Below are 14151 nucleotides of genomic sequence, written 5' to 3'. Positions count from 1 at the left end.
ATGTGCTCAAGACCTGCCTACCTTTTCAAATTGGTCTTCTACTCAAGCCTTCTTAAACTTCCTAAATGGGACATGTTTTTAGATTCCCATTTAACTTTGCATGTGTTATTTATTACCACTTCCTAGAGGGCCCTATTTCATCCCACCCCAACCCTGCGTACAATCCTTACTCTCCACAGCATTTTCTTTCCTGTCTCCTTAGTTTAGGCTCTTTAAGAGAATTAGGTGTTTTCAGCTTCCACTGTCCCCGCAGTCCCATGTACAATTTCATATTACACTTTGTTCAACATGATAAAGGAAAGCATTTTCCTATATCATTAGAATTTTTTGTGAATCTTTAATGGCTAAACAAGAAACCATCATGTGGCTATATCTCACATTTTAAACCTTTTGTCTCCTTTTTGGACATTTTGATTGTTTACTTTTGTTATGCATTACCCTTATGACAAACTACAATGACTTTCTCTCTATGGACCCCTGTGTCCACATTTTTTATTTTCTTATTAGGATTACACACTAGAGGTAGAATTGCTGAACCAAAGGGCAGGATTATTTCTGAAACTTCTGAAATACGTTGCCAAATTGCTTTCTTGGTATGTTGTAAGGGAGTTTAACACTCCATAGCACCAGCAACACGAGTGTCTAGCTCACCATACCACAACTAAATTGTGATTTATCTATTTTAAAATCCTTCATTATTTTTAAACAGCAAAGGGGGGCAGAGCATTTAATTTGCATTACTTTTATTCCTAGTGAGGCATTTATACTTGTGTATCTATTTGTCATTTATATTTTCTCTTTTGTGATTGGATGCTAAATGCCTTTGTCTATTTTCTATTGAAAATTTATGGTTTATCTTTTTGAGTTGTAGGAGCATCTTTAAAATATTGATAAATGTATTTGAGAAGATGCTTTCTCAACTTACTGCTTGTTTATGACTTCTTTTTACTTCAGCAGTTTTAAATTTTTATGTAGTCAAATCTCTCATCTTTTATATGATTTCTTCCATTTATTTTATGCTTAAAAAATGTTTTTTCAAGGTACCTCAGTGGCTCAGTCAGTTAGGTGTCCAACTCTTGATCTCAGCTCAGGTCTTGATCTCAGGGTCGTGAGTTCAAGCCTCATGTTGGGCTCCACACTGGATGTGGAGCCTATTTAAAAAAAAAAATTCTTTTCCATCAGGATGCTAGATATCTATTAACCTGCTTTTTTGGTAGATTTACATTTTATCCTATGAGTTCAGTTAAAAAGAAAAAAAAACTTGAAAGCTAGGTTTATAAAAATGAAAGAATTTAAACACTGTGAAAGGGCATATTAAACCTTGCTCAAATAATTCAAATGTCAAAAACCTTGGTCTAGCCATAATACTTGGGCTTGTGCATCTTAGATAGTATTTGTTTCAACATCTTTCAGGATGCCATGAAAATACTGTAGCTGGACACACTCTCCCAATACCAAGGTATGGTGATTCCTGTCCTCTTTGGGATTACACCTATTATAGACACCATTATCAAGGTCATTGACTTTCAACTTCTAATTTCAAAAAAAAAAAAAAAAAAAAACACTGCATGAACCATTTATAATCCATAGTCATAAGAGCCTAATTTTGTTGAAACTCGAACATTCTTTTGAAAAAAATAAAGCACCTTAACAATTGAAAACTTTCAAAATGACTTTAAATGGTGCACCTCATACTCTGCCATTTCTCTCCTCAATAAACAAACATAGTAAAATATAACTGAGAATGATGTTTCTACAGAGAAAGTCGTGAATTGATCCTACTTTCCATTTTTAAAAGTATTATTTATAGATCATGGTACATAGACTATTGCTAATAACAAATTATGGCCCAACAATTTGATATGGCACCACAGCTGTGAGTCATACAGGAAAGCAAATCATTATGAAGGTGCAGGCACAAATTAGGGGTTTGAGTTGGAGATGATATCTTGTTAGAGACAATGAAAATAATTGTGAAGTTCAGACAAAGTGAGCCTCAACCCCAAGGGCTATGATAGAGGACCAATTGCCTTTTCAATATCAGAAGCAAAAGTGAGTCTTTAAAAGGCAACATTATGCAGTGCCTTTGGTGATACTGAAAACCACAGATTGTTACTTCCTTTGTTCTACTCTCTTGTAGAGAATCCACATGACATTAGCGTGCTAATACATGAACTGCCTGATAGGGAAGCAGCATTCTCAGAGGCTAGGCAGCCCTGTGAGCACAAGTGCCTGAAAGTGATAAACAAGATAAAAAACAGAGTGGGGCGCTGAGGTGGCTCAGTCAGTTAAGTGCCCAACTCTTGATTTTGGCTCAGGTCGTGATCTCAAGGTGGTGAGATGGAGCTTCACACTGGGTGTGGAGCCTGCTTAAGATTCTCTGTCTCCTCCCTTTGCCCCCCCTAAACAAACAAACAAACAAAAAAAAGATAAAAAACAGAGTAAATGGTGGTTACCAAGAGTTGGTGGTGGTGGATAGGATAAGAGTGATAGTATTTAAGGGTACAAACTTGTATTGAGCAGTAAATAAGTGGTAGAGATCTAATGCTCAGTATGAAAATAGAGACAATAATACTGTACTGTAATTATGTAATGTGATAAATATCAGTACATCAGCAATCATATTACAATATATAAATGTTTCAAAGTAACACACTGTATACCTTAGACTTTTACACAATGTTACATGTCAAATTTATTAAAAAGAAAAGAAAAGAAAGTATTGGCTGCTATTTGGTAAACTCAACAGTGCATCCCATGCACTGAGCTAGGTGCTTTATGTTCCTCTCGGGCTGACATTACTATCCCCACTTTACAGATGAGAATGCAGAGGCTCAAGGTAGTTAAGAAACCACAGACCACACAGGGTAATTTGGAAGAGCCAGAGTCAAACCTAGCTCTGTTTCTTTGCACTCACCACACTGTTTTGTAACAGTTTACCTCTGCATATAATTTTACAGCTTAACAACTTTGTTGATATACAGAGAAGGCTTTGTAATGTCATTAAAAGAAAGAAGCTGCATTTTAGAAAAGCAAGTATAGTGCAAATAGGCATCACTCAAAGGTCCTCATGGTGCTTCGAATGAGAGAGATGAATGAGCTCTTACACATCACCTAGACCAATTCATTCCCTACATCTCTCTGTTATACTTTGAGTTCTGATAGCACCTTTACCAAATGGCTAACACTTTTCTGCTTAATGCTCAGTGTAAGAGAAGTCAGCCTCTTCTTTAATCCTTCTTGTTATAATGTCCAGTTCACCTGTAACACCACATAGTTCACAACCTGGTCTTGTATTCTCTTTTATCCCCTAATTACTTTTAGGCTCCCCAGAATTCTGCCCTTAAGACCTATTAGCCCAGGCCTAGAATGTAATGCTTTTTTGCTTACTTCTCCAAATCCTTTGCCCCAAAACAGTGCATTATGTGTAAAGGGGAACATGAGGCACACTTGTAAGGTCAAAAAAAAAAAAAAAACCTTTTCCTCCAAAGTATGCCAAGCAGTATACCAGATGCTTAGGCACCCAAGTGTTTGGCATCCCAGCTGCCATCCACTTATGTAGTTTGGTTCTATTTCCTGCATAGGGCTAGATGCTACCTTCAGAGCGGCCAGGGAAGCCCACATAGGATGAGGGTTGGAAAATCTAAAATCTAAGCAGTTTATAGATTCATCCATATCATTCTTTATGACAGATTTATGGTCAAAAGCATACAACTATATAACTCAAATCCTTCCTTCTGTAATTTTAGACTCTTCCTTTTAATTCTAGCTCCAGAAGAGAGAATAAAAAATACCAGTCCCTTTTTTCACCCCACAGCTTCATTTCTTTCCTATGACAGTATTTCACTCATATGTTCTTACATTCAGGAAAGCAATATAGAAACAAAGATAAATGAGATTTGGGCCTGATCCTCTGAGAGCTAATAATCAGAGAAGGAAGGAGGCCTGTGCACCAAATATGACAGTATAATGAAGTGAGGGCCCTGCCTGCTTTGGCCTTTGGGCTTTGAAAGCAGTCCCTTTGATGGAGAATGGGAAACTCAATAGAGTGTGAGTCACTCTTACTGTTACCTTTAAGGGAAGGAAGTCCTATCCATTTGACCTGTCTTCAGGCGTCACACAGATGAGTATTAACAATGACCGTCATCACTGCATTAAACATTTTTCATCTCTGGTATAGGCAGGGCTAGGACTAGGGTGACGCAAGTGGAGTACCACATCAGGCACAAAATTTAAGGTGGCACCAAAAAACTCTGCAATTAAGATAATATTTTAATGCAGCATTTTAGAAAATAATGCAAAAGAATCCATAATAAATAAAAGGATCCGTTAGGTATTGGTCTCAGGTACTCTGGAATTACATAGGTATCCAAGGTTGTATCTTTTGTCTTTGAGTGGCATAGTTTAGTTGAGGTGATCTAAAAATGACAGTAAAAACAAGCAGAGTACCTGTTTTATTTTCACTCTTTTGATTGTAAGCAAGTGATCTGACCTAAGCTCCAGTGAAGGAATACAGTAGGAGGTGGTAGTTGATTTTCATTATACATCTAATGTCATATGGGAGCCAGCAGAGAAATTCGATGACATGAGCCCTAATAATAAGTCCCTTAAAGAGTGAACACAGACTGTTTTCTAGATTCAAGGAACCTCTAGACACTTTAGCAACAAAATTTGGGAAGCTTCGCTGCGGTTCACTATAATTAGCGGACACAGCCACAGCTGTCCTCTACATGTCTGCGTCTTTCCCTCATGCTGCCAGCTGGTCATTTCTTCTTCTGCTCCTTGAGTCACATTCAGTAGCAGAATCCAACTGGCCTACCTTTTTTTTTCCCTCCCCAGCCCAACCCTATAGGTCCTACTGGTCATGGTCGCAGAATAGAGTCCCAATCCTGGTCTAAGCAGCTTTGGCTGAGTAGGGGACTGAATTGGCTTGGAGTCCATGGGACAAATGGGAAGAGGCAGTTGCAGACAGGGTGGTTTTCCTTAGGAGAGGGTATGATGAAGCACCTCCCTCCACACTATCCTTGTGGATTAGTAACTGAAAATGCCAAGGAAGCTGAACAAATAGCAAGTGCTAATGGATTTAGGAGAAGAGAGGTCACCAACGGCCAGGGTGTGCTAATTATATGCTATAAGAGCCTGCAATTATAAACCCATAGATATGCAAATAAATGCTGATGGCTGAACACTAGAGACTACAAAGCCGTTTATCTATGGCCCCTGATAGGTGGACAGCAAAATAAATGATTTGTTTATAAATTCACTTAGAGATTACACTCATAATCTTTAACTCCTTTCCCCCCTTTCTGGGGGCATCTACATAAAGAAGAGAGACAGGAGGCACCTCAGACTGCATTTCCATATTCATTACCTCCTGACCCAGGCGACTCTGGAGGTTTATAATAGGATAAACAGGCTCTTTCAATTTGTGACTGGCTGATTCACACTGCCTAAAGTCATTTCCCCGTGGCACTTCTTTACTGAATAAATGTGAAGTGATGGTGGCATCTGTTCCTGCCACCCAGATCCCAGTGACAGCTCATAAATTGGCATTTCTTGTCTGTCTGGCGGAGAGGTCACAGAGAATATCACTGCAGGGAAATACTAAGAATGCTGACTGCTGGCATTAGGACTTCTGGAACTCAAGCCTGAGATATGTCTGTGCCCCGAGCCCGTGGGGTGACTCTCACAGGAACCGTGGGTGGGCTTGCAGGTGCATGAAACCTGGCCCTCTAGAGGGGGTGAACCATGCACACCTAGTACTTAAAGCGGGTAGTTTCTGACAACATTGGGGTTTCTGTCCTTCTGGATAACCTGTGAGAATTAATGATGTCCTAAAATTTTAAATGGAGTTAGAAGATTCAGCAGCACTTTGGGCTTCCTTGAAAGAGCCAGAAATTTTTCATTGATCTCAATGGAGAATAGTTAAAAAAAAAAAAAAATCCATTTATTCCAAGAAATGTTTCTCAAGTACCTACTATATGCTATTTCCCATGCTCAGACTGTAGCTTGTTGTAGTACTTACTGGATGTTGTACGATGGCCTATATAGTACATAATACACAGTAGAATCCTAGGACCGTAGTGAATCTAGCAGGCAGAAACCCTCAAATATCAACTCCATTTTTATGCCACTTGGAAGGACATTCTCACTGATATTTTTAATTTAGTTGTTTGGTTGCAAGAGGACATGGTGAATATTGCAAAAAGGTTCAGTCAAGTTTGTCAAGTGTTCTGTTATGTTTTGGTGTTTTTCATCTACCTATCTTCTGAGATAGCAAGTGTTCTCACAATTCAGCTGAATTTGAAATGTCCACTCAATAGTCAGTGACTGTACAAAATAACTTGTAAATAAATAAAGGATGAAAGACTGAACAATAGGTATAAATGAGCCTGCAGTTTCAATAGGTGTATTTCTGCTTTGTTCAGACTTTGAATCATGAGTAATTAAGCCTAGGCAAGAAAGCAATCCACCATAAAAAAGTTTTGAAAGTGACTGTAAGCAAAGATATAAGGTCCCTCTTCTAAAATCCAAGTTATCTAAGCCTGCCCCCAACACCAAATCTACTAAAACAAGTGAGTCATGAAATAATATTATGTCCATAAAATGATTCCAAAAGGATATAGGCAAAGGTCTTAAGAGTTCAACACTGGACAATGGACAGGGCCTAATTTTTATTGTCTTGAATTTATTGTAGTGTTCAGAGAGTTTTTTCCTCTTCATTTAATTGAGTACAATCCAAGTAGGATTTTTTTCCTTAATATACATATTAGCCAGGTTTGATTCTGATACTTTGTTTCAAAATACAGTTCTACTGAGGTAAAAGGACTAGGAGAAAATTGATAACATCATTTTCTTGGTCTGTGAAATCAACAGCAGCCTGAGAAAATTAAATCAGCCCTCCTAGGCAGAAAGCATGATGTTAACTGAAATGACATCATCATGAGAATATTTTATGACCTAAAAGAAGTCATCAGTTCCCTTATTCTTAAGCCCTGTGCTGGCAGTTTAAATCAGTTACCATTTTATATATATAATATTTTTAATAAAGATGCAGTGAGTTCTCTGAACAGTCACAGGCTCTCAACAAAGCCAGACAATAGCGTTCTTTATATTTTTCTGTGTATACAAAATGTGTCAGATGGACCTCTAACATAATTAAATGTATTAGCCCCTTTTGGTAGCCCCTATCTGTAGTTATTTCTTTGTATTCGATTATCAGTCTTACATTTTGCAGGAGTCTATCTGTTAATATTAAGTCTCATTTACAAAAAAAAAAATGACACTAGCATAAACATACTTTATCTCTCATAAAAGAAATCCAGAGGTAGAAAGTTCAGAAGTGGCGTAGTTTCACTCCTTATCATCAGTGACACAGTGACCATTATGGTCCCCTATCTGTATTGTTTCTTTTTATTCTCAAGTTTGCTTCATGGTCCAAGATGACCACTGAAGCTCCAGCCATTATATCCAGGTTCCAGGTAAGCAAAGGGAGGAAATGGAAAAGAGCAAAATCACAGGGGTCCTAGCTGAGTCAGCTCCCCTTTAAGCAGCCGTCAGAGGAGTCCCACAAAACCTTTGTGCTCCAGTTACATTGGGCTGAACATTTTCAGTGGGCCACATCTACCTACAAGGGAGACTGAGAAATAAAGTTCTACAAGGGAGATTGAGAAATAAAGTTTTACTACAGGAAAAGTGACTAGTGGAAAACTGACTTCCTCTTAATAAGAAAAAAAGGAGTAAATGGATGTTTGGGAAGCAATCCATCTTTGGCCATTTCTGCCACGGCAGCTCAATCATAGAGCAGAAAATATGGAAAATAATATTAGGTCCTCCTGTGATCACTTATGCAGAAAAATTCCCATAGAGCTCATACATTCCTCCTCATATCTTATTTAATTGATAGTTATGTATCTCATTAATACAAAGCCCTTTTCAAGCTGAGTTTTTGTGTGGATAACCCCATTTTCAGTGCAGACAAAACGGTGATCTCCCAAGCCAATTTTCTTTATCAGATTGGCATCATGGGTCTTTCTGTCTCCAAAACCATGGAAATACACATCAATCTTCCTAAAGCTGAGTATATTAACAAAGCAAAAACAGACCCCCCCCCCAAAAAAATCAAGAACAGTATCAAATCTGACAGTTTTAAAGGATGTATTTCAGTGGATAACTGAAAGCATCTTTCCTTTACATCACTTCACACAGTGTGAATTACTTAGAAAAACTGATAAAAACACTTTTGTAAAATGATCTTACAGCTGCCTTTTTTAAGGGCTGCTGTTTGTCATTATGAATTGTGTGTATTCTATATAATTGACAAACAGAAATTGACAGACTTACTTGGTTTTTTTCTGAAAAAGGAGCACTTGTCTGAACAAGAATATATGCTAGCTTCCGTAAAGTGAGGGGGAAAAAATTGGCTATTTCATTGAAGAAACTTTAAAAATCTTCTTGTCAATGTTATTTTATTAGCCACTGGGATAGAACAAGCCAACTCTGTTATAAAGCACCTCATCTTACCACTGAGCTAGTTATTTGGATGATGAAATAAGCCTCTGGATTCCTCCTGTCCACTCCTCAGCCCCTCTACTGTGTTGTAGAAAGCAAACAGATCAAGTCATCTTTTGCTATGTTATGGAAGGCTTTGTGTTAGGGAAGAAACTAATTCTCTAGATAGTGTGTCTAAGCCATGACTGGCCCACAGTAATATTATAAATTAGGTAAAGTTTGTTTTTAATGCTTTGCTTATCCTCTTTTCCCCCCTGCTCTGTTCAAGAAGCGTTGACTGAGCAACACTGGGGACCACTTTGGGAGCTACAGAAACACGGAACTGTGCCTTCACTGAGCTCACCACCTATACTTCCTGGATCTTTGCTCAGGGATATGGCCACCACTTGCTGCCCCTGATGTCTCCTGGACCCAAGGGGTGCTCTCTCCCACACCTGGGTCTGGCCTTGTGGACATTGCCCTATTTCCTGACCTGCTCCTTACCCTCCCACCCAGACTGCCAGATAGTTCTTCCATTTGAATTTGGATCTTTCAATTCTTACCTTAAATGGAAGATACTGGTAGCAATTTCAGACCATGTGTTAAAAGAGTGGGTACAGAGTTGTGAGTTTTCTTTTTTTAAATAACCAAGGACTTTGTAGTACATGTGTGTTTGGCAAAAGTTATAACTGAAATTTACTAGGCATGTTTGTAACAACTAAAAGATGTTGCTGTTTTAGATAATGTTTTAGTATCTCTAGATTAATTCATTTAATAGAAATTTTACTAAAGTGATTATCCTCTTGGTAGAAAACTCTCTGAAACTAATTGTTGGGTGGCGATTTATAAATAAATATAGAGGGGAATCACTGAGATCATATAAGCAATTAGACTTCTCGGTAAGGCCAACACTCCCAAAAAATTGTGACATAAATGTGTGAAGTTTTGTCAAGTTATTCATTCACATGTGAATACAACAAATATTTATGGGATGTGGACTGACTCTAAGTGGTTAACAAAATAAATGTAGTTTCTGTCCTCAGAAAATTTATGGTGTAGTGAGAGTGGTAATTATAAATTAAACAAAACAAACAAGATGATTTCATGCTCAGAAAAAATATTATGAAGTATGGACGGGGTGCTGTGAAAAATAACAGGATGGCCTGGCTAAAGGGGTCAGGAAGGTCTCTGTAAAGTTTACATTTAAGATGAGACTAAAGTTGAAAAAGGAGCCATGTCAGAGGATCCCAAAGTTTGGCACTTAAGGCAACACTATCCAAAAGGTATGGCGTTTATAAGTTGACTATGACTCCATTGAGGTATCAGGCATCTGAATTTTCACCATGCCCAACATCAGCCAAAGTTCTCATTTCTACCCAGAGGTAGTATTTCTTAAAAACACTTTTTCTTCAAGCCTCACAAAGCCTAAGACACTGTTTTGGGTGTTTACTTTTGCATATGGTGAAATGCGGCTAGTTGCACAGGTGTTGGGTGTGTGTGCTAACGGTGCATCTCTCTCTCTTCCTCTTGTGTCACCAGGCCTCCGGAACCTGTTTACAGCACTGTGAACAAACTGTGTGATAAGCCTGCTTCTCCCAGGCACTATTCCCCTGTTGAGTGTGACAAAAGCTTCCTTCTCTCAGCTCCCTACCCCCACTACCACCTAGGCCTGCTCCCTGACTCTGAGATGACCAGGTACTGCATGCGCTTCCTCGCTTCGTCTTCTCAAATTGCATGTGCTTCCACAAGGACGAATGGGTAGAATCCACCTCTGCTCACTTCTCTTGTACTTGACATCTTCCTCAGTGGAGAGATGTTCTGCTGCTTTGGTGCAATGGGAGAAATTAAGAACATTGCCTTTTTGTTTTTCTTCCTAGTGTGATCACAGAGCACTTGGACATGATCACATGATTTTCCAAATGTTCTTGGTTCCCATGCATTTTTAATAAAGTATTAATTATATTTTTCCAGAAGAATTAATCTTGAAATTTAATTAGCACTATTTCCCTCGTACAGAAGGATAAAAGAGCATGTACTCAGTACATTTTTGAATAATATTTAATAATCACTACTATTCTGCAGGTATAAGATAGCCTAAGAAGTAGGTACTATTATTGCCATTTAATATTTTAATCAAAATATTAAATTAATACCACTATTTAGTTGACTCCTTAAGGTATTAAACAACTTGCCCAAAACTACATCATTAGCTGGTTCTATCTAACCACAAAGAATTTTAACCTTTATGGTATGTTATCACTGTAGGTTTTTACCATGTTCTCTTTATTTAGTTACTCCCATTTTATATAAGAAAACGAGGCTTCAAAGAAGTTAAGGCATTGCCCTCGGTATGATATTGCCAATAAATGCCAAGTTCAGATTTGACTTAGAATGTTTTGAGTCTTTCCACAACTCTGTAAACAAATCGTTCTAAGACTAAAGGTTGGATATGATTCTGTATCAGTATTCTGAAGTATATGTATGCTAAATAATAAAACCTCATCTTTACACAATAGCAAAAGTCAGAGAGAGAGGAGAGCAATAAAAGGAGAATCTAGTGTTCCAAAAGGTAGTTCCAGTTCCGTTTAAATCAGGAGATCTCAATCATGATGTTCCTACATATAATGAGGTGCTTATCTGATTATGTTTTCAGATAGAATACCTTCATATGTTTCCATAATACTGTTAAGGTCAAGAAAATATAGATTTTAAAATGATTCAAGGTGAAAATGGATATATCAAAAGGGTCTCCTTAGAACATCATCTCTGTTTTTCTTTTATATTTTCAAAGAAATAATTAAAAGTCAATTATTGGCCTTTCTAGAGGAGTTAAATAACAAATTTTAATTATACATAACATTTCTAGAAATACATGAGAAAACATATTTTTGGCCATGTAATCAGCTGGGGCATTTTCACTAATTTGCAACAATTAAAGCCTAATAGCATTTTAGAATGCTTCATAAATATTAATTAATTTTTTTATATTTTTAACAAATCATAAAAGCTACTTCTTGATACAGCAGACTATTCAATTTTGAAGCCAAGAAGGCAAAATTACCATAGCCATAGGGAAGCAGAAGGTGCACACACACCTACAATAATGACTTCCTGGTATTTAGGCATCTATAATCAGCTATGCAAAGTCAGCTAACACTTACTGAGCTCTCCTCTGTGCCAGGCATTTTGTTAAGTACTTCTTATGAATATCTTGTAACCCTGACAGTCACCTTATGAAGTAGATGTTATCGATATCTTCATTTTACAAGTAAGGAAATTGAGGCTTAGCAGTTACCTGACAGGCCCCAGATCATCCACTAGTAAGTGGCAGGGCTGGGATTCAAACCCAGAGGACCAGCATAGGCATGATGGCGGAGACGTCTTTGCTTGCTGGAAAAATTCTCCACTCATTTCATTTTTTCTCTCCTTTCTCTATTTTTATCCTACCTTCTCATCTCCCTTCAGGCTCAGTGTCAATAACCCATGCTCTTTTTTTAATGAACCTAAAAGTCGCATTTCTTGCATCCTGCTGGAGATTTTGATGCATCTCTCTCTTAAAACTCACCAATAAGCAGTGGTAGAATCTACCTCTTATGTGGATCTACCAGATACAATTCTTTTGCAGTTTACTTTCTGTAATTTGTATTATGAAGACCATGGGGTTTCTTTTTTGTTGTTGTTGTTTTTCCCAAATTAAAAAAAAATATATGGTATAATGTTGAATATGTCTGTTTCAGATTACACACCTTCAGCAATCCTGATATGCCCCAGTCTCCAACTCTCACCCTCCATCACCCGATTGGGAATTCTATTTTCTAGTCTAATTCTGTCCCCTTCTTTTTTTTTTTTTTCCTATTTTATCCCTCATTTCAAAAAAAAAGTCACATATACACATATACATACACATATGTACACACATTTTAGTGACATTGTCACCAATACACTGATACTGAAGTTCTTGATTTCACCCCACTTTTCTCCCCTTCCACACTTTCCCAGCTCAGTAAATGGCACATTCATCTACCTCATTCCTCAAGCCAAAACTTGAGAATCATACCTAACACCTGTTCTCCCTCACACCCATCATTCAGTCTGTCTTCAAGTCCTATTGATTCTACCTCCAAAATGTATCTCCAATCTATTTATTCCCCTCTACTTCTATTTTTAGCACTTGAACCCAAGCCTCCCTTATCTCCCACCTACAATAGCCTCCTAATTGGTCTCACCACTTCCATTGTTGTCCTCCTGATTTATTCTCAGTGCAGCCAAGGTGATCTGTTAAAAATACAGATCACATCTCTTTCTCCTCTTTTGCATTAGTATAAAATGCAAAGTCACTAATACAGCATCCAAGCTATGCATGACCTAGCACCTGCCTGCCTCTTAAACACCTCATTTCACTCCTCCCTTTGCTGATCACACTATTCACATTCACAAAATGCACTAAACCTCTACCTATTTCAAATGCTTCACACATGCTCTTTCCCCAAACTGAAAAGCTCTTACTACACTCTGCCTGGTTAACTTCTGGTCATCTTAGCTGGAAGCTTAAATTGCACTTCCTCAGAGAAGCTCCCTGAGAGAAAATCTGGTCCCCTATTATATTGTCTCTCGTTCTTTTTTTTTTTTTTTTCCGTAAGACTCAAGCAATTTATAATTATATATTTATTTATATGATTTTTAAAACCAAACTCCTGTCTCACACTGGATGCTGTAAGCTCACCAGGTGGAATTGTGTCTGCTCTGTGTACTGCTAAACCCCTAACACTTAGCATAGTCTCTGGCACAACAGCAGCTCAAAATTCTTGAGTAACTAAATAAACATGGAAATAAGATCTGCAGACAAGGAGACAGATCCTTGTTCAGGAACACATGATGGCTAAAGCTGTGCTTTACTCAGGTCTTATGGGTACCTAAAATTACCCTAGGAGTGAATGAATCTGTACATTGAAACAAAGAACAGCAGACTAGAGCTCACTTCTTGTACTGCACTTTCACCTTAAATTATCTCAATAGTCAGTACATTATCATTTCATTAGGTAACTGTCCGTTTTTCATGAAAACTGAGTAATTCCTTTCAGAGATTATTTACTTCATCTGCAATGGAAAATACCACTCTGAGCAGATGTTTCTTGAAATGCAGCTGATAGACAATTCAGGGGTAAAGTTCAAGGGTTCTAGTTCCATTTATAACACCGTCACTTGCTTTTTCCACTGTGACCTTAAATAATCTATAGAACCTCAGAGGTACCTGAAAACTTAGAATTAGATGGACAAGCCCTTATTCAGCTCTGTAATGATGAAGAACTCAAGTCACTGTCTTCGTGAGTGTAATGCGTACTTCTACTTATAATAAAATACAAATATTGGGGATCTTCTGCCCTCAACAGGATATTACAAGAATATATCTTTCATTTCATCCAACCAAGATTTATCAAGCACTGATAAAGTGCAAGGTACCATACTAGGGAAACTTTTTACAAAGGTATAAACTAAAAAAGCCCATCAAAAGTGTTGAAAAAATGCCTCACCTTTGAGTTGCAATATGTGATTATATATATTATATAATACATATGGTATTATATATAATAAATAATATATAAATATATAGTTATATATGTGTGTGTGTATGTGTGTGTGTGTGTATATATATATATATAT

The 14151-nt window shown here is 37.6% G+C and overlaps 1 protein-coding gene across 26 annotated transcripts in view; it reads left to right on the top strand.

Annotated features, from left to right (window-relative positions):
• DLG2 (discs large MAGUK scaffold protein 2) overlaps window positions 1-14151 on the top strand; it is a 1693368-nt gene that overhangs the window by 1242611 nt on the left and 436606 nt on the right. For 23 of the 26 annotated variants that reach the window (XM_032393577.1, XM_032393569.1, XM_032393582.1 and 20 more), the window contains one exon: window positions 10030-10185. The exons of the other annotated variants lie outside the window; for them this stretch is intronic. In XM_032393577.1, the coding sequence (XP_032249468.1) occupies window positions 10030-10185 (156 nt within the window). The remainder of the gene's footprint in view (window positions 1-10029; window positions 10186-14151) is intronic. 26 annotated transcript variants of the gene reach the window in all.

This window comes from Phoca vitulina, unplaced genomic scaffold (assembly GCF_004348235.1).
Source record: "Phoca vitulina isolate PV1807 unplaced genomic scaffold, GSC_HSeal_1.0 scaffold74, whole genome shotgun sequence".
Lineage (NCBI taxonomy): Eukaryota > Metazoa > Chordata > Mammalia > Carnivora > Phocidae > Phoca > Phoca vitulina.
This window is presented reverse-complemented; position numbering and strand designations above follow the sequence as displayed.